The 19,693-nt window shown below is 39.5% G+C and overlaps 1 protein-coding gene across 1 annotated transcript in view; it reads left to right on the forward strand.

Moving 5' to 3' along the window:
- Positions 1-5,925: 5,925 nt before the first annotated feature.
- The window catches only part of drosha (drosha ribonuclease III), a 152,740-nt gene continuing 138,972 nt past the window's right edge, over positions 5,926-19,693 (forward strand). The window contains exons 1-13 of the mRNA XM_055059367.1: positions 5,926-6,083; positions 6,962-7,712; positions 7,915-7,983; positions 8,434-8,710; positions 10,431-10,572; positions 12,546-12,706; positions 13,361-13,441; positions 14,601-14,687; positions 14,762-14,848; positions 16,953-17,024; positions 17,244-17,325; positions 17,969-18,043; positions 19,030-19,199. Of these exons, the coding sequence (XP_054915342.1) occupies positions 6,964-7,712; positions 7,915-7,983; positions 8,434-8,710; positions 10,431-10,572; positions 12,546-12,706; positions 13,361-13,441; positions 14,601-14,687; positions 14,762-14,848; positions 16,953-17,024; positions 17,244-17,325; positions 17,969-18,043; positions 19,030-19,199 (2,052 nt within the window). The 5' untranslated portion in view covers positions 5,926-6,083; positions 6,962-6,963. The remainder of the gene's footprint in view (positions 6,084-6,961; positions 7,713-7,914; positions 7,984-8,433; positions 8,711-10,430; positions 10,573-12,545; positions 12,707-13,360; positions 13,442-14,600; positions 14,688-14,761; positions 14,849-16,952; positions 17,025-17,243; positions 17,326-17,968; positions 18,044-19,029; positions 19,200-19,693) is intronic.

Consider the following 19,693-nt stretch of genomic DNA (forward strand, 5'->3'; position numbering starts at 1 on the left):
GAATGATGAATGTTTTCTTTTCAGTTTTTCTAATAAAGGGACTAATTTAGTTTGGCTGTTATGTGAGCATCTCAATAGTATCAAAAAGTAACTTGCTTCATTGCAGTTATTAAGCAGAGACTAATCACAAAAATCCAGGAAACTTCAGTTTGAAAAGTTTCCAATTTGCTTGAAAAAATCAGAAATGTTGAAAATTTCAAAAGTCTAAAAATTTAAATCTTTGAAACTTATTGATTCCTGTGTTTTATGCCACCAAGATTTAACATAAATGCACTTAATTTCTATTTAGTTTAAAGTTAAATGCATTGCAATTGTAAAGTCTGTCATTCATTATGTCAGACTGAAGTCGGCTAAAAATCTGAACTGATTGAACTGTTTCCACTTTCTTCTCACTCATATTTTAAACTAGAAATTCAAAACCATTTCAACAGAAAATTGAGAATTGTTTCAGAATCGAATCACCAAACATTCACATCTCTACACTTCAAGACCTTAAGTCCAGAATCCAGAACATGCAGAACCAAATAAATAAACCACTTTCAGTGCTTTCTTTGTGTTGCATCTGCATGCAGGTTTGAACCTGCAAAAGATAACAGTGACTTTCTAAAAAGCCGTCAAACCTGCACATTTTTATTCGCAGTGGTTCTTTAATTACAGGAAGAAACAAAATGAGCTCTTCTTTTCTTCTACAGATGCACACAGTGGTAAGAATTTGGCAAAATGTCAAATTTAACTGCTGCGGTTCCAACTTCCAGCTCCGTCTGCATGAATAAAATCATTTTAAATCCCCCAGAAGGAATTCTGACAATTAGAATGATCATGTTTTTTAGTGCATTTCTAAAGAGTCTTGTTCCTGATAACTACTTTCTTTCAAAAAGCAGATGCTAATTACCAAGTCAGATTGAGTTTATTTGAACCCAAATGGCAGCTCAAAACATGCATATGTAAATATGCTTGAATTCCACCTGCTAATCTGCATTTATACTTGCTCTAACCGAAGCACATGAAAACACTGGGGAAAAATCGACTAAGTTTTAAAAAAAGGTTTGTTTTGACAAATTTAAGCCCTTCTTTTAATTCACCCAATGGGATTTATTATATTTTAACTTTCTGCTGCTTTAGCGAGGCTAAAGACGCCGCTCCAGAAACAGGAAGTGGACTACAACGCAGGGCATTTTGGGTAAATTCAACCAAAGCGAACATGTTAGCCTAATGCTAGCGAGAGAAATGACTCGTGTTTTTTCTAGACAAAAGAGAAACGGTTAAAATCTGATGCTACTCCACTGTTAACAAGGAAAATGCCCTCATCATCTTCTTCAGAGGTTTTCATGTCTTCTCTTTTCGAGGTTCTTGTTGCAGCGCCCCCACAGGCGAGGAGGGGAACAGATTTTTCAAATTGGTTTGATACTGCAGTGTGAAAGAGCAGCTGAAAATGTAGCAGATTTAACTGAGTTTACCAGATTATCAGGTGGGAAAACACCTGAAAACAGTTATTAAAATATGTCTTCTAAACAGTTAATTTAGATCCTTAGTTCCATAATTATTTAATGAAAAAAGAGGAAACTATTTTTTTTATTTTATTTTACTCTATACCCGTTTAATGCTTTTTATCTCGCATTGGTTAACTTAAAATGTATTTAAGCAAACTTTCCTCTCTTCAAAGACTCCAACATGCAGCTGAATTTTCTGATTTAGACACATTTCAGAGAACCTGAAGTCTTGCATGAACGCAACCTGTTCACATCCATGTGCAGCTTCCTCATCTGCCTCAACGTTTTGAAGAATTACTCATAATCACAGCAGCAACGAGCGCCTCGGCACTTAGGCTGGGAACATCAGAATACACTCGCTGACTGTTGTTTTTGCTCTGAAATTTATTTTCTCTTCTCTGCACCTCGACACAACACACCGTCTTCTGTCTCAAGTGGAAAATTTGTTTTCTGCTCTTTGTGTCACTTGAGGTAGTTATGTGTCTCCTTCTAGGCGCAGTGAACGCACAGGAGCTCATTTATGCAGAAAAGCAGCTCTGGAGGAAACATGTAAGTCCATTAAAAACATTTTTCTTTTTCTTTCTTTTTTTTTTTTTTGCTTTCACAGTTTCTTTGCTAAAACATTTTCCCAACAATTACAGGACATCCTAACTGTGCATTCATGAGTTGTGATGTTTTATGTTCCTGAATTATATAACAACATCCATACTTTTTATTTCATTTCATGTTACACAATTATACAACCTTACATCTTTGAAAAGCAGAAGTGGAGCCTCCTGCACAACCAACAAGAATGCAGCAGGTGGTTTCTGGGTGGTAAGTCGATAACGCCTTTGAAGGTAATCTATCATGCTTCCTTGAACAAGTTAGGAAAGGTCTAAACAAAACATGTTTTTCCACTTTAATTCTGACTAATGCTGCATTAGTCAGAATTAGGTACTGTCACTGTGAAACCAAATTATCTGCTTCTAACTCAAGGTTTACAGTTCCATGTGAAAATGGCTACAAACAGATACAAGCATATATCTTTGAAAAGCAGGAGTGGAGCCTCCTGCATAACTAACAAGAATGCAGCAAGTGGTTTCTGGATGGTACGTAACATATGGATCTCTGCTGGGGCTGCTAGGTAACCCCAGCAATAGAGAGGCTTTGTGAAATGGGTCGTTTTCCAGACACCAAAAAACATGATTATTGCCAAAAAAGCAATAAGTTATTGCCAAAAAAGAGCTGGAGTTTTTTTTTTTTAAAGTGCTGCACTGTTTTTAGACGTCAATTATACTCAAACGGAAGAACAAAAACATAGAAAATTGTAAATTAAGCATAATAAATCTCGTTTAACATTTCTTTTCACAGAGTAACTGAAGTAACTGGATGCTGGTTTTGTTCATTTAAGGTTCTGAAGAGAAGATGGCGGATATGTGACGGCTTTTTTTTTTGTCATAAATTCAAAGCAATCTTGATGCTTAAAAAGAAAAATGTAGCCGGTGCTGCTGGTTTGTTAATCTACCCAGACAGCAGCTTGGCAGAGCTGCAGAGTCCACCATGCTTCACTGTGTGTTGGGTCCAGCCTGTCCACTGCTTTCCCACACATTTCTCCGTCTCTTTCACACTCCACACATTTCTTTTCTCCTTCTGTTGCCCTGAAGGCTTCGGGGCATTACAAAGCCAGGCAGTGAACTCAGATCTGGCTTTCATGAGTTCTGTCACACAGAACCAGAACTTTGTTAAAAGACTTGAGCAAGTTTTTGTCTCCTCACAACATCAGGAAAATTCTCAGAAAGTTTTAGACCTGATGTGTAAATCACCAGAATTATGGAGCAAATATGAAGGAAGGAGAGTCGTTTAAATTAAAATGACAAGAATAAAGTCGTAATATTACAAGAACAAAACTCACATGAGAATAAACTCAAAATAATGAGTCTTTATATATGAGAATGAAGTCATATTTTTAGAATAGTCATATGAAAATAGTCGTAATGAAACAAGAATAATTCAAAATTAAAAGAAAAAAGTCATAATATCACAAAAATATCCAGTTGTGATATGAAAACAGTCATAATATTCACATAATAAATTCACAATATTATGAGAATAAAATTGTAATGATAACAGAATAAAATCATAAAAGTCAAAGAATAAAGTCATAATGTTATGAAATTAACCTGAGAATAAAGTCTAAATAAGAACAAAGTCATAAAAAACTTTAGTCAGAATATTCTGATAATAAAGATATAATAACACAAAATAATGTAGAAATTCAGAGAATAAAGTCACAAAATTACAAGAATAATACGAGCATATAAGCCATAATATTACAACAATGAAGTTTATTGATATTATTGATAACGTTTATTATGACCTGATTCTCATACGACGTTTGTAATTTTTCTGAATTTTTAAATTTAGCGTAATTCGCCGCAGATCGTTGAGAGACAAAGATGGAGGTTTGACAGGCGATTTCTTGTCATTCAAATGAAGTGTTTATAAAAACCTGAGGCAGAGTGTCAGGGAGAAAATCATCCGTTTTCTGAGGACTGAAGGGCAAAACCAGCAGAAGCCACAGAATATAGATGCTGTTTGAAGTGACTGGAAGTGAATTGTAATGGGATCCTGCTGCCTGCGGCACGTCACAGGAAAACTAACAAGCTTTGTCCAAATCTGTGGATCTTTTTCACAGCATAGATTTAAATAAGAGTTTTTTGCATTTAAGCATAAATATTTTAGTGCAACATGAATACCTGACAGGTTCACAGGGGCGGCGCTGCAGGGGGACAACGAACAAAGGCTGCAGGGAATATATTACCACTAAATACACTAAATAACCAATTCAACTTCTTTCTAAACTATTCATATAGTTCCTTATTTAAACATGATGCACTTTCTTCTGACTGTAAATGCTATGAATAAGCGCTCTACACTGGAAAGCCCTCCTGAATATTTAATGAGATAAAAAATATGAATTTGTTGAAGGACATGAAGGACAATCCTCTTGTTTGTGAAGTAAATCCTGAAGCAGTTCATCTCCAGGGAGAAGGGAGACGAGCCGTGCGCTGCAAAATTCAAAACCTTTCTTCAAAATTAAAGATGTTTTAATGTTTCCGATTACCTCTGCAGAAGAAAGTCAGTTAATTCGACTTAAACAGCTCTTCACTTACACGGAATAAATAAAAACTGATTTTTTAGTTTAGTTAGAATCAAAATTATTTCTATTTGCTAAATGCAAGAAATTACTTGTGAAGTACTGTTCATAACTTCTGTTTTCAAACTTGAAAAGTTGAATTTATTCCTGAAGTTTGGCTTTGGAAAGAGAAGAAACAACATGTGGGCAGCGTTCTCCAAGGTTTGAGTATCCTCATACTGTAACTGACCTTCAGCCTATCAGAAAATGTTTCTGCACTTCAATTCCCTTTGATGGACGATTAGTAATTTGGGACGAATCCTTCCCCCCAGCAAACTGTGTGGGCTTTGACTCCTTAACCTTTAAGACTCATCCATCAACCGCAGGATCTGGATAACGTCACATAAAAACTGGAGCTGGACAACGAGAATCTGCCTGTTTTGGCAAACACCTCAAGAGACGAGGTGAGGTGAAGTGCAAAACAATAGAGATTACACTGACAGGGTGCTGCAGGAGCTCTGACGTTTAGCCGTAAGGCAGAATATTTTGTATTCTTGCTCATCACTGATGTCCCTTTTGGTCAGAAAACAAGGTTTCCATAGTAATGCTACCCAAGACACATTTTCAACTTTATATGGTAAAAAAGAAACAGGAGAGGAAAAGAAATCCAATCCTCTGCTGCCCTCTAGGGTTGTAATGGTAGAAATATAAGCATACATGAATTAAATATATTAAAAAGTATCAGGTAAGATTAATTATGTGTTGTATAGGTCACAACATTTAAACAAAAACATATTTGCTGCCATTATGCCGTTGAAACCATAGATTTACATTCACCAAAGTAAAACACACAGATTACTGTAATTTTAATTCATACGTTCAACTTAATTTAGGTTTGTATAATGCAATCAGATTAAATGAGTTCCATTCTGACAAACTGATTTTTATGGACAGCAAATACTATAAATTTGAAAACATTTGCTCTTTATTTCCCAAAGATTTCATGGGGAACAGATTATTTCATACAATTAAAATATTTGGTTCCAATCTGGTCTCTAACTTTGGCAACAAAAAAAGAGAGCAAATGTTAACAAATGGATTTGTGTTCCATGATGAAAGGATTAAACAGAACAGAATTTCATGCAAGAGCGGCTCCATTTCAGGCTGCACTAAATGGATGTTTTCCCCTTTCAATATGGCGGAGTGGCTGACGTCTGAGTGCAACGTGCAGCTTGTCATACATCGGCAACGAAGTTCTGATTTCGTCATCGTTCGCGTCGTTGAATCTGATTGGTCCGTTGGTGTTCCAGCGTTCCAGATTCCGAGTGGAAACACGGACTCGCTGTTTTTACCCGCTATCCAGCGAACATCGCATCCTCTCGTTGTTACAGCGGCTGTTTAATTCACTAATCTGATGCAGCTAACGTCGTTGTAATCGTAAACGCTCGGAGCGACATAAACTCCGTCTTTTTCAGGTAATTTCTACGGGTTTTGTCCTGAAATGACTTGCTAGGTACCTGGCTAACACGAGTTTACATTAGCTCCTCCTTTTAGCGCTAACGCTCCGTAATTTACTACTTATTTGTTATTTAAGTACCTTTAAGAGGCCTTTCTGTGACATTTTTAATTATTGTCACAATTATTGGTCAGATTTAAACATTGTATGGAATTCATATCCAGGTTAAATCTGGTCTCAGTTTTGAGTGAAAATATTTAAAATATCATTTAATTCATATAAAAGTATAAAAATCAGTCTCTACCTAAATTTCTATCTCAACAAATGTTGTTTTATCCCATAACACTAGATAAAATAAACTATGCATGTTTTTCTAGAGAAGATTTTCATATCAATGTAAAACTGGACAGACGGCAGGGCCGGTCCAACAGTTATTGAGTCCCGGAGCAGAAAGGGGAGAAGATCCCCCTTTTTGGTTCCTACTGGTGAATCCACATGTTGCATTATTAAAAAGTCTCCATGTTTTCTATTAAAATTGCTAATCTGTCATTAACTGGAGTATAAGACATAAAAATGTTTTGCTAAGCCAAAAGTGCATATAATATATATACATTTTGAATTTAAGATGAAAACACATTTATGCTTTTTAACTCTTTATTTCACACAAAGGAAGCCCATGTTATTGCATATTGCAAGAAAAAAAATTTATTTAAGAAATTTTAATTTTTCATCTTGTGCCTTTTAATGTATTTTTAATTTTGCATAAGAGTGGCTACAGTAGTTAATTGTGTCAAATATTTTTATCTGATTAATCGATTATTAATATTATAGATGTAGTTTGTAAACACAGATAAAAACACTTTGAGAATATTTGCTGAATTTAGTTTTTGTCCCCAGTCATGTCTTTCCAGCCGGACCGTGGGGGTCCAAGGGGACAGATGCCCCCCGGCCAGAACTACCTGAGCTCTCCCCCTCCCCAGCCTCCTGCTCCACCCTACCGTTACGACCCACAGACAGGTTCGGGTTACCATGGCAGCGCCGGCTACATGCCCCCGCACCCTGACTTCATGCAGTACCCTCCCCCGGCTCCGTCACAGCAGAACCCTGGCGCTCTGAGTCAGTGCCCGCTGCGCCCACCTTTCCCCAAACCCCCTCCCAATTTCCCGCCTCCCACTTTGCCCAGCTCAGCAGGGGGTCCGACTCCCGGCTCCCAGGTGTCTGCTCAGACCTCCTACCCCCCCTACATGATGCCTCCGCCCCCACTGACTCACCCAACCATGCCTCCGCCCATGAGCTACCACCCCCCGTACACCATGAACTACCCTCCTTTCCCTCCTCCGCCTTTCAACCCCGGCTACACCCAGACCGCCGGCCCCTTCCAGCCGGACCACGGCGTGCGACATGGGGGGCCGTACCCGTACGAGAAGTCCGCCGACAGCCGGAGGTCGCCGGAAAGAGGGTATCGCCATGACGACCACAGGCAGAAGAGCTATGGCTACGGCGAGCGGCACAAAATGGAGTTCAGCGGAGAGAGGAAGGAGCGCGGCAGGAGTCCGGACCGGCGTGGGAGGGCGGAGGGGGTGCGCTACAAAGCTGACTACGACAGAGGGAGGAGTCCGCCGCGACACCGGAGCCGGGAGAGGAGCAGGTAGGGGTCAAACTGATGGCCCGGGGGCCAAAACCGGCACACTTCTGCTTTTTATATGGCCCTCCATCACTCAGTTTAATTTATATTTTAACAACAAGGCAGTTCAAGTGCTTTACATAAAATAAATAAACAAATGAGTATTGATTAATCAATGAAAACCTATTCAGTACTAAGGATCTCCCTCCCGTTTGCTTCCTCACAGGGAGCGGTACCGTCACCGAGATGTTCGCCGATCCCAGTCACCCGATCGCTACAGGAAGAGACCGCGCAGGTAAGACTTTCAGGTTCACACACTCATAATATTTCAAAGAGTAAAATGATACGGTTATGATAAAAGTACAGCCTCTCAAACTTTAATTTCCTCTTGGAACACGACAAAAAACACAAAACTATTTGTGTCTAGTTTCTAGTGCAAAAGTCTTAGTTCACCTGAAACTTTTCAGCAAGAAATCAGAGCTTTTTTTAGGTCAATAATTCTTTGACTCATTTATATGAATTAAAAAGTTCTACTTATAAGTGTAACAATGAGACATTTGTCCCATTTTATAACTTGGTACGATTTTGTGTTTACAGTGGATTAATTGGAATTTATTGTGACAGTGATAAATCAAAATGTTATCTGGAAAACATATTTTCCATGACAAATTATGACCAATAAAGTGATCTTTTTCAGAGTTTTAACCACTTTTAGAAGACAGAAATCTGTTTTTGTTTTGTGTAGTCGCTCAACGAGCCGAGACAGGAAGCGAGGGCGCTGGGAGGAGGAGAAGGAGCGGCGGTCCGACAGCTCGTCGGGGCCGAGCCGGGAGCGGAGCTACTCGTCCCTCCGGAGCCGGGACTCCGACGAGGCGTTCGCCGAGCGGGAGCGCGATCGACAGCGGGACAGAGAGAAGGAGAAGAACGACGAGGAGAAGGAGGAGGAAGAGCTGCTGAAACCCGCCTGGATCCGCTGCACTCATGCCGAGAGCTTCTACTCCAACGACCCCATGGACCAAGTGGTACGTTCTGCTCTGCACGCTCTGGTTCAGGGGTCAAACCCGGAACAGTTGTGTGCTTAAATATTATCAATCAAATCAAGTTACATCAATCAGTTCCTCCAGTTGTTTTTTTGCAATTTTACAATAAATTTAAATTTTCACACTGCAAAAACACAAAGTCTCACAATTTTATATCTTATTACACCTGAAATAAGACAAAACTAACTTACAAGTAACTTTTCAGGAAGAAATATGAACATGTTTATTTAAATAATTCCTTAATATTGATTTTAAAAAATTCTATTTCCATTGGCAGAATATTTTTTTTACATTTTTTTCTTTTTATAAGTAAGATAATCTGCCAGGGAATCCAGAACTTTGTCACCCTGATTAATTCCTCCAGGATTTCATGATTGTTTTTGATTTTTTAAAATCTTTTTTGCAATTAAAATCACACTTTTAGAAATGTTTACAAGAAACGTTGGAATATTTGCACTTAAGTATGATGTCAAATGAGACTTTCTGTCATTCTCCACGTCTATAAAGGATAACTTGACATCAACTAAAGCTGAAGCAGCAGTTTCGTAGAATTAAGAAACACTGCCACCTAGAGGTGGAAGTTAGCATCACTAAACCATTTCTTTGTCATATACAAGCAAAAATATTTAAAAAAATGTCTTGCAAATATTTCTAAATTATTGATTTAGACTGAAAATAAAATCACAAAAACAATCAGTGTGAAAAGATAATTTAACTTTAAGAACTTACTGAAGACAGAGTCAGGTATTTATTAATATTTTAACTGTTTTTAAATGGATTCTGTTATGCATTGTGGAGCATTCACGGTCCTGATGTGGCTGAAAGTGAGAGAGTTTTAGGCCGTGCTGCAGATCGTCAGGCGACGCCTCAGATCACCTCCCGCACGCTAAAAGCCTTCCTGATCCCAGCTCTGTGTTTTTCTCCAACGCTCTGACCTTTACCAGGAGTCTGTGAAGCTGCAGCAAGAACGCTGGCTGCTCTTCCAGGAACGTCAAAGTGACTGTAAATGTCGGAGTAAACCGATTTATCACGACTGTCTGTGCTTTTTCTGCCGGGACAGTGAGGATGTTATCACTGAGTGAAAAACAGAGGACGCAGAGTGACTTTGGCGCTCAGATCAAAGGTTAAATGGAGCCTCTTTATGGGAATGAAAGCTTCATAATTTAATGTGCTTCTCGTTCCGGGACAAAATGAAGTTTTCACGGTTTTCAAAATGAGATTTCAGGAGAGTATTTCAGGTTGCATTCTTCAAGCACTCAGTTTGTCTTGATGATCTTTGTTATTTGATCGGCCCACAGCGCGACTTTCAGTCTCTAGAAACCTAATATCTAATAAAGCGACCACATCCAGCCACTCAGACAGCCAGCCTGGTCGCTTCATACTCTGACATTCCTGTAAATGTCACGGAAAGTTGCTTTAAAGTGTTTTTTGTGTGTAACAATAATTTCTCAGCAATCGTTTGAGGCAGAAATCACATTAAAATCACTTCAGTCCTCTCTAACTGCTGCATGGACTTTAGAAATCGTTAGCATGTTTCTATCAGACGATTATTTTAGTCAGACACCACAGGAAAAAAATCCTTCTTTTAGAGTGATTGCTTCTTCCTCAGTGAGTGGCATTTCAGCCGTATTGTGGCATATTTGTGATTTACGCCTCATGTTTTTAAGCTGCTACACAGAGACCCGTCTCCGTTCTGTTTCAGGGCGACTCCACGGTCGTGGGAACCAGCAAACTGCGCGACCTTTACGAACGCTTCGAGGACGAACTCATAAAGAGGCAGGAACGAGCCAAAGCCGCTCGACCCAAATGGGAGCCGCCTAAAACCAAACTGGACGAGGATCCAGGTATGTTGTCCAAATCTTTACTGGTTCTTACTGTATGAAAAGATAAATCAATGTAACTTTAGTGGAGTTTTCTGACGCCTTAAATAGACCCTTTAATCCCAGTTATGAAGGGACGAATGTGACATAAAATACAACAAAATGACAACTTAGGTGTGTTTATTTGTAACTTTTATTTTTTTAAAATTTTGTATGAAGATTTAATCCTGACATGTTAACTGTTTACGTTTATTTCTGTGAAATAACATTTTAAAAAATAAACTACTATTGTGTCAAACTTTAAAAGTGATGAAAATGCCAGTTAATTATCTGTTTGGAAACTAAAATAAATCATTTAAAAATCACAGTAGAGATATTCTGACTCAGATTTATTCATTTAAAACACTGAAAGTGGATATTCACCATAAATATGCCAGATTTTAGCTCCAGGCGAGTTTCTGTCTGCAGACATTGAACAAGATTAATGAATATATGTCATTAATTCTTTAACTTATGCTACTTCCACTTCTTCTGTTAGTATTTTTACCTTTTCTGTTGCTACTTCTCCTTTTTCTCTTTATTCTCTGTCAGCTTCTACTTCTATTTCATTTTCTTCCACATCTTATGCTAATTTTATGTCATCCCCTACTTTTATTTTTTCTCTCACTTCTTCTTCTACTTTTACTTTTCTACTTCTGCCGTGATTTTAAGACAATAAATTAAAATGTCTATTTTTTATGTTGAAATATTTTCAGTATCTTTAAGAAAATACATGCAATTTACAGAAAAAGTATAACATTTATAATTAAAAGCATAATCTGGCCGAATTTCCTGCAAGGGCATAAACACAAGTAAAGTGCTTTGAAAAAATATCCTCCGAAAACCTTTTCAGAAGAACCAGGAGGTTTAGTTCGGATCAGTTTAAGACGTTTGCTCAGATATTTTGCTGCAACTCCCAGCCAGCGTTGGGTCCTTAAGGCTTTAATGGGGGCGTCCATCTTTTTCTTCTTCTGTGTAACTTTTTGCTACCAGAAACCATGTGCATTAGCCCTAATTTGTTTACGATGCTATCTGCATCTCTCCGTCTGTTTTTGCTCCTATGAATCCCTCTTGTTCGATTTCATTTTGTAAATAAGTGGCTCTGGCCACATGATGAAGTATTGGAGTTAAAAAGCTGATAAGAGCCGAAGAAGCAGTTTAGCTCAGAGCTACGAAACGTCTAAACTATCGTTTTAATCCTGCAGTTTGTTTTTTGTGAATGGAGAGGCGATGAAGGAAGTGAGGGATCCGAGCTCAGAGAGGAAACCGGACCTGCTGGGTCCATTAACCACTCTTTACGTCTTCCTTCCTTCTTTCCTTCCTTCCTTTCTTTGTCTCCTTCTGTCCTTTCTTGCTTCTGACCTTCTTTCCTTCTGTGGCTTCCTTCCTCTGTCCTTCCTTCCTTGCTTCTATCCTTTCATTTCTTTGCTTCTTTTTGACTTTCAGTCTCCTTTCCCTCCTTTCTTCCTTTCTTATATTGCTTCCTTTCCTCCTTCCCTCCTTTCTTTTTTCTTTCTTTCATGCATTAATTAATCTTTCTTTCCTTCTCTCTTCTTTATTCATTCTTCCTTCCTCCCAACCTTCCTTTATCAATTCATGCACCCTTTCTTCTTTCATTGGTTCCTTAATTCTTCTGCTATTCATTTCTTCCTTCATGTCCTTCTTCCTCTGATTCCTTCCTTCCTCTATTCTTTCCTTCTCTCTTGACCATGCATGAATCCATAAATTCTTTCTTGTTTTTTTTTTCCTTTCCTCCTTTCCTTCCTTCCTTGAACCGTCTGTATAATAATTTATTTGATGCCAGTCATTAATGAAGAGTCGGATGGAAATGAGGGCCGACCTCACAGTGAAAACTAAACCTTCTGGTTCCTTTATATTTACACGGTGACTCCTCTGATGTCGGTGACCTTTCAGTGACCTTTCAGAGACCTTTCAGAGCCTTTACCTTTTCGTTGCAGACGACAGCAGCAGCGAGTCGGACTGCGAGTCGGACGGCGACGGCAGCAGCTGCTCCAGCAGCTCCGACTCCGATGTTTTCGACGTCATCGCCGAGATCAAGAGGAAGAAGGCGCATCCGGACCGTCTGCATGAGGAGCTGTGGTACAACGACCCGGGCCAGGTGAGACGAAACCAGTTAGTGCCCAGTTCAGACCAGTGAGGGTTCTGGTGGAGGAGCAGCTGGTCAGGGGGCCGGCAGGAAAACCACAGAGGAAGTTTCTTTCTTCCTTCTTCCGTGTTTTCCTTTTCTTTCTATCTCTTACCTTCATATTTCTTCTTCTCTCTTTTCTTTCCTTCTTTTGTTCTTTGATCCTTCCTTCCCTCCTTCCTTCCTTCCTTCCTTCCTTCCTTCCTATCTTTTTCTTTCTCTCTTCCTTTCTTCCATTTCTCCCTCTTCTGTTCTCTTTTTCCTTTCTCTATTTCTTCTTTCGCTCCTCTTTTCTTCCTTCGTTCCCTATCCTCTCTTTTATTACTAATTCTCCATATTGAAAGTTTCACCACTTCTATCAATCTATAAATTTACATCTAGAATATATAAATGTACAGATGTAAAGATCCAGATTTCACTCCATTCCTCTATCGGGACCGTAATCTTTCAGTGGGAGTAAATCCCTGCAGATTAACTATCCCCTCCTGCCATGTTTCTGTGACGCCATCTTGATTTCTTCCTGAACCTGCGAAAACCTGGGAGCTAAAGGTCGGCAGCCTGCAGCGTTTCCGCCGGTTCTACCTGGCGCCATCATGGATCACTCTCTTCCTCTCTCTCTCTGTCCAGATGAATGATGGCCCCCTGTGCAAGTGCAGCGCCAAGGCCAGACGAACGGGGATCCGCCACAGCATCTACCCCGGAGAGGAGGTTGGTCGCGCTGTGAATAAATCACCCATCGTGACCTTGACGCTGCGCCACAGCACGGCCAAGGGCACCATCTCACTCATTCCCACACAAAGGCCATTCTCCCACGGACTACAATAAACGTGACTCCATCGCCTGTATAAGAAGATTAAAAAATAGACTCGGGTCCTTGTGACTCACTGATTATGTTTTTATGAGAAGCTTTAGCTTCTGTCAGCCTCTTCGGTGGAAGAATAAAACACATTTTAGCCTTGAGATCAGACCTTCATGCAGCATGAATTGATAAAAATTATGCATTGATTAATAAATCCTCCAACCTACAGGAGGTATTTTGGAGTTTGGTCAATTTGCACATCAGTTTTGAGAAGATTTGTTGCATATTTGCTACTTCACATGAGATTTCCAATCCACACGGATATAAAAAGTTGGTTCTCTGCTGTGAAAATGCAAAGTTGTTTAAAAAGTATTCTAGTTTTATTTTTACACATCTTAAAGAATTCAGGTGAAAGACAAGCAAGCTTGATTAAAATAAAGTCAACCTTTTGGCTGACTGAAATGATTAATCGATTATTCAAAGAATTATCAACTATTTATCAATTAGTCATTGACTGGAGTAGTGACTTAAAATAAGGCAATTTGCTGAAAAACAACACATTCAGATCAGATATTAGACCAAAACTGTAACAAGATATACATTTTGCATTAAAAACAGACCTTCACTCTGTAGCTAAAACTAAGATTTGCTACGTGAGATGAGATTTTTAGTTCAGTTCTTTACCAAGTTTTTCTAATGTAACGAAATCATCAATCATTTAGGAACTTAATTCAGTTGCATTGAGGCTCATCCTGTTCAATTCAACTGGAAAACAAACATTTTTGAGGTAAAAATCCTGTTTGAAGAAACGATTAATCGATTCTTCAAATAATTATAAACTCATAAAGTAACTAGAGGCAAAAACAAACATTTGCCAAAAGAAAACAGAAAACATATTCAGACGAGTAATTCAGCCAAAATATAAAAATATATTTTACATTTAAGATAAAATAAAAACTGTCTGTAAATATACAGATTAATTGAAAAGCTTAGTCGTCAATTAATTGTTTACTGAAATAGCAGTTTTATCTGAGATGTATTTATTTCCTGGTTGTAATTTTTGTTCAGCCTTTGAAGCAATGCCGCCCCATGAACAACAACGCCGGGAAACTGTTCCACTACAGGATCACGGTGTCTCCGCCCACCAACTTCCTGGTATGATGTCATCATTCCTCCCTTACAGCAGCTCAGATGTTTCACGCCACCGTTTTCATCCCCTTCTTTTCCAGACCGACCGGCCGACAGTGATCGAGTACGACGACCACGAGTATCTGTTCGAAGGATTCTCTCTGTTCTCCCACACTCCTCTCACCAACGTAAGTCTGAGGAAACGATTAATCGATTAACGTGTCGGTCAGACATGTTTACTGACCAGAAGGAGTTGATAGTTTAAAGCTATAACTCCTAATTCTTCCAGCTTTTATGAATTCATTTCATTACAAATTGTAAGTTTGTGGGTTTGCAGCATCTAAGCACTGCAAAAAGTACAAAATCTTACCAAGTATTTTTTCTAGTTTCTAGTGAAAATATCTTAGTTCACCTAAAATAAGAAAAAACAAACTTTTCATTAAATAGGAGCTTGTTTTCATTCCTAGCAGACATTTTATTTATTATCAGTCAGTTTATTGGTGTAAAATAAAACAGACAGTATTACTGGAAATAAACATGAATCAATTTATAAATGTGATTAAATGCAGTTTAGTGACGCATGTCATTATTTTTTTAAAATACGCGGCATCCTTAAAAAACTTATTTTAAATGGGAATAATTTTCAAGAATGGTATTTTGATCTGAGTTTTTATAAAACAATGAAACATTTGTGTGAGTGAAAGGCCAAGAGGTGTCTATGTCAAACATAATGGATATTTGCTATTGGCTCAAACCATTTTAATCAGGAGGAAAGCAGCTGATTTTTACTCTTCGCTCTCACCGCCGCGCTCCTTTGACCCTCCTCCAGTTAACGCGCTGAGCGAAGCCGTCCTCAGCTTTCAGCTCCAGTTTCCTCAAACGTTACTTCAAAAATCAGCTTCTGGCTGCGGGTCGGCTCCTTTATAGCCGGGCTGACCTCGCCGCCGAGTCGCCGCCGCCGCGCCGTTTGAAGGCCCGTCAGTGGCTGTCGGCCATTAAAGAGGAACGACTCGATCTGCAGCCGTTTGAGCTCAGCCTGGTTTCCGTCTCTTTCCAGAAAACTTAAACTCTGATTTATGGCCACAGACCTACAAAGTTTTTTACATACTGCCAGTATTTTTGTCTAGTAACTTTTCACCAAGATCCAGGAATTTGTTTTAAGTAGATAATTCCTTAATATTGATGAAAATGTTCCAGTTCCACAGGTGGATTATAAGATATCTTCCCCATGTTTTAAATGAGTCATATTGCTTTTCAGGGATGTAACTAATTATTAATTAGTTTAGTAATTGATTAATTAGTTAATCCCATTAAAAATTTGACAAATTTTTCATTTAACGACTTCAGCCTTTTTTTTTTTGTTTTACAATATTAGATTAAAAGATGCAAATGATTCAGTTTCTTTTTTAAAAAACAGCTTTTTTTGTTTTAGTTTAAATGTAAAATATATTTACAGTCCTAAATGCAAAATGCACATTTATTTTGCACAGTTTCGTCTTAATCGCTGCACTGAGTGCGTCGTTCTTTCTGGAAATTACCTTTTGTAGAATCTGTTTTTCTCCTGTTAACAATTAATCGATTGCTAAGCAAACTCATTATTTCAGTACTTGATTAATCACAATTAATCTGATTAAACATTTCAGCTCTAGTACTTTTTCATCAATATTAAGAAATTAGTGACTTAAAACAAGCTCCTGTAATTTCCTGGAAAGTTACTTACAAGCTGGTTTTGTCCTACTTCAAGTTTAAAAACCGCCGTGTTTTGTGTTTTTGCAGTGTATCCCACATGTTTGGCTAATGTGATCAATAGCATGAAAGGCCCTGGAGGACGCGGACCGATCTGAGGCGGATAATTTGAGCGGGCCTCGTTAAAAGCCGGAGCGAGGCGGATTAGGAAAGCTAAAAGCGCAGCGATATTAGCTCGCCGCTAGTTAGCCGCTGGGACGGGCAGGACTGAGCGCTGCTCCCAGGTTAATCTCTTAAAACGAACCCCTGCGCTCCGACAACAAAGACTGTGTAACTGGGGAGATTAAACACAGAAGAGCTGGCTTATCCTTTTAGCCAGATTTCAGTTGCTTAATTTCCACGAATCGGGCCTTTTTAATGCATCTGCCTGCGTGATTTTCTTTATTTTTTTCTGTTTTCCATACATCCTTCCAGTTTTTTTTTTTTTTAAGAAAAGGAGCTTTTAATGAGTTTTCCTTGAAAAGCTGTAACCTCTGCCTATCGCCGTGGTAATGAGACGCCGTGTCCTTTTCTTCTCCTTGTTCTCTGCTCCTTTCATCATCACAGATTCCATTGTGCCGAGTGATCCGCTTCAACATAGATTACACCATTCACTTCATAGAGGAGATGACACCGGAGGTCAGTAAGACACCATTTTATCTTGCGGCTCCTTTTTCTTCTCCTTCTTCTCTTTGTTTTTATCTCAAACGGCGGAGTCCAGCGGCTAATCCTTTCCAGGAGGAGGAGGAGGAGAAACCTCCGGGTTTGACCTACAAAAGTTGATCGGATCGATCAGTCAGATGAGCTTTCAGGTGAATGTTTGATGACATTTCTCTGGGTTTTCCTCCTTGTTCCCAGAACTACTGCGTCCGAGGTCTGGAGCTGTTCGCCTCCTACTTGTTCCGGGACATTCTGGAGCTTTACGACTGGAATCTGACGGGTACGAGACAAAAAACGATTGGCTTTAACATCGTCACAAGAAACGGTATAGAAAGGAAAACATTCCCACAGTATGATAGTACTGCCTCTACTCTGCAAAAACACAAAGTCTAGTTTCTACTGCAGATATCTTAGTACATTTGAAGTAGAACAAAACTAACTTTTCAGCACGATAGAGAAGTCTCTCATCCTCTGATGTGTTGTCCTGCCTCAATTAGAAGAGTTCAAGTATTTCGGAATCTTGTTCACCAATGCGGGAAAAACGGAGGAGATCGACGGGCGGATCGGTGCAGCAGTGAAGCAGCCGCTGCACTAGTCTGTCATGGTGAAGAGAGAGCTCAGTTAAAAAGCAAAGTTCTTGATTTTCCAGTTGATCTACGTTCATACCCTCATCTAGGGTCATGTCCAAAAGAACGAGGTCACGGATACAAGCGGCCGAAATGAGTTTTCCCTGCAGGGCGTCTGGATTCTCCCTCAGAGAGAGAAGCTCAGGCATCCAGGAGGGACTCAGAGTTAAAGTTGAAATGTTAGCTGCATAGATTCATGAAACATTTTAGGTTGAGTCACCTGACTTCAGATTTCATTTCATTCATTGGATCTCAGATTATTTGGACTTTTTGAAGCCTGTTTTCTCTGTTTTTCAGGTCCTGACTGCGACTCTGAGTCTTCTGGATGCCAGCGGTTCCATTTCATGCCTCGTTTCGTCAGATTCTTACCGGGTAGGACTCTTTAAAACCTTCACATGACTGAAATACGAAAGAAGCATCTCAGATTTCTCTGCCGTTTGTGCTGCAGTTCTGCTTGCAGCCACCGGGTGGTGCTGTTGTATTGCTACTATGGCAGCATTTGTCACAGCGGCTCCTGCCATCATGCCATCAAAAAACAATTCCTCTCGCAGCTCTCCCAATTTGAAGAAGCAGCAGACAGACACTTATCCTGCTCTCTTACAAAAGCACAGCAACGGCTAATCTAATGTTTTTGATGTGATCTGTGAGGAGGAACCAGGCTGGCTTCACATTTTTATACAGCCCAGGTGAAAAGAAATGCCCCGCTTCTCGTTTCTGCTGTGGTTCATGAATAACAAACTATTGTCTGGCTTTAAAATGAGACAGAAAGTTCTGGGTTCAAATCTCAGCTTGGATTATTTTGCATGTTCTTCTTGTGCCATTATGGGTCCAGAAACTTGACTGTTCTAACCCTAACCCATGTTCTGATAAACTGGTCCGCCTACAAACCTCAGTCTCTGTTCAGTTGAAGTGAACTCTGATGCTGTTTGAATGTGTATGTGAATGACAAGCGGACTGGATACTGCTCCAACAGCAGGAAGTGGAGCATTCTGGGTAAATGCAACCAAAAAAAGCCAAGTACTAAAAGGGGAAATTGAGAGAAATTCGATAAACCGATAAAATCTGACACCATTTCCATGTTGTTTTCTTCAGTAGTTCTTGATGCAGCGCCCCCGCAGGTGAGAAGGGGAACAGGTCTTTCCAATGATTTGGTTAGTTGAACCAAACTAATTGGTATTAATGAAAGCTAAAAGGTCAAAAGGTCAACCAGCCTTCAAAACATTTACCCAAATTTAATATCTTTAAAATAATTGCAGCACAAATGAAATGTTTGACCCAATTTGAAGAAGTCACTCGGGTATAAATAGCGCATCATATTCAGGTTTTGTACGACTCCTGCGTATGTTTTCTGATCGTAGACGGCGGGAAGGAGGTTCTGTCGATGCACCAGGTGCTGCTGTACCTCCTGCGCAGCAGCAAGGCGCTGGTTCCAGAGGAGGAGATCGCAGACATGCTGCAGTGGGAGCAGCTGGACTGGCAGAAATATGCAGAGGAGTGCAAAGGCATGATCGTCACCAACCCTGGCATGGTAAGGAGTTCTTCTTCTTCTGTCTTGAACTCTGACCCTGCAGGAAGCAGGTTGTGACATGAAGAACTTCCTCTGTTTTCCTCCACACTCAAAGCTTTTAGTCGGATGACATTCTTACCCGGCCTCCGTTTTCAGAGGACCAGCAGCAACTGTGTCCCTTTGAGGGTGAAGATGTGGAAAATATTCCCTCCCTCAGATGTTTTATTGCTTTTATTGATGCTATAAATCAACCTGAGCTACAAGATCCGGCTTTTTTGACAGAACAAAACTCTTTTAATATCAAAACAAGCTGATTTATACAGATTAGCAGTTGAATAAAAACATACAAGATATTATTTGGGTAAATATTTACACCTTTCAAGTCTCAGTAATGCTGCTCATCTGGATATTTTCAGTTTTCCGCCATTTTCTCGTTAAATATTTAAATATCGAGCTGTGAACATGGATGTAGGTGGATCCATAAATCTGATTTAGCTTCAGAAACTTTTGTTTCC

The sequence above is a fragment of the Poeciliopsis prolifica genome, unplaced genomic scaffold (assembly GCF_027474105.1).
Source record: "Poeciliopsis prolifica strain line A6 unplaced genomic scaffold, Auburn_PproV2 SCAFFOLD054, whole genome shotgun sequence".
Taxonomy (NCBI): Eukaryota; Metazoa; Chordata; class Actinopteri; order Cyprinodontiformes; family Poeciliidae; genus Poeciliopsis; species Poeciliopsis prolifica.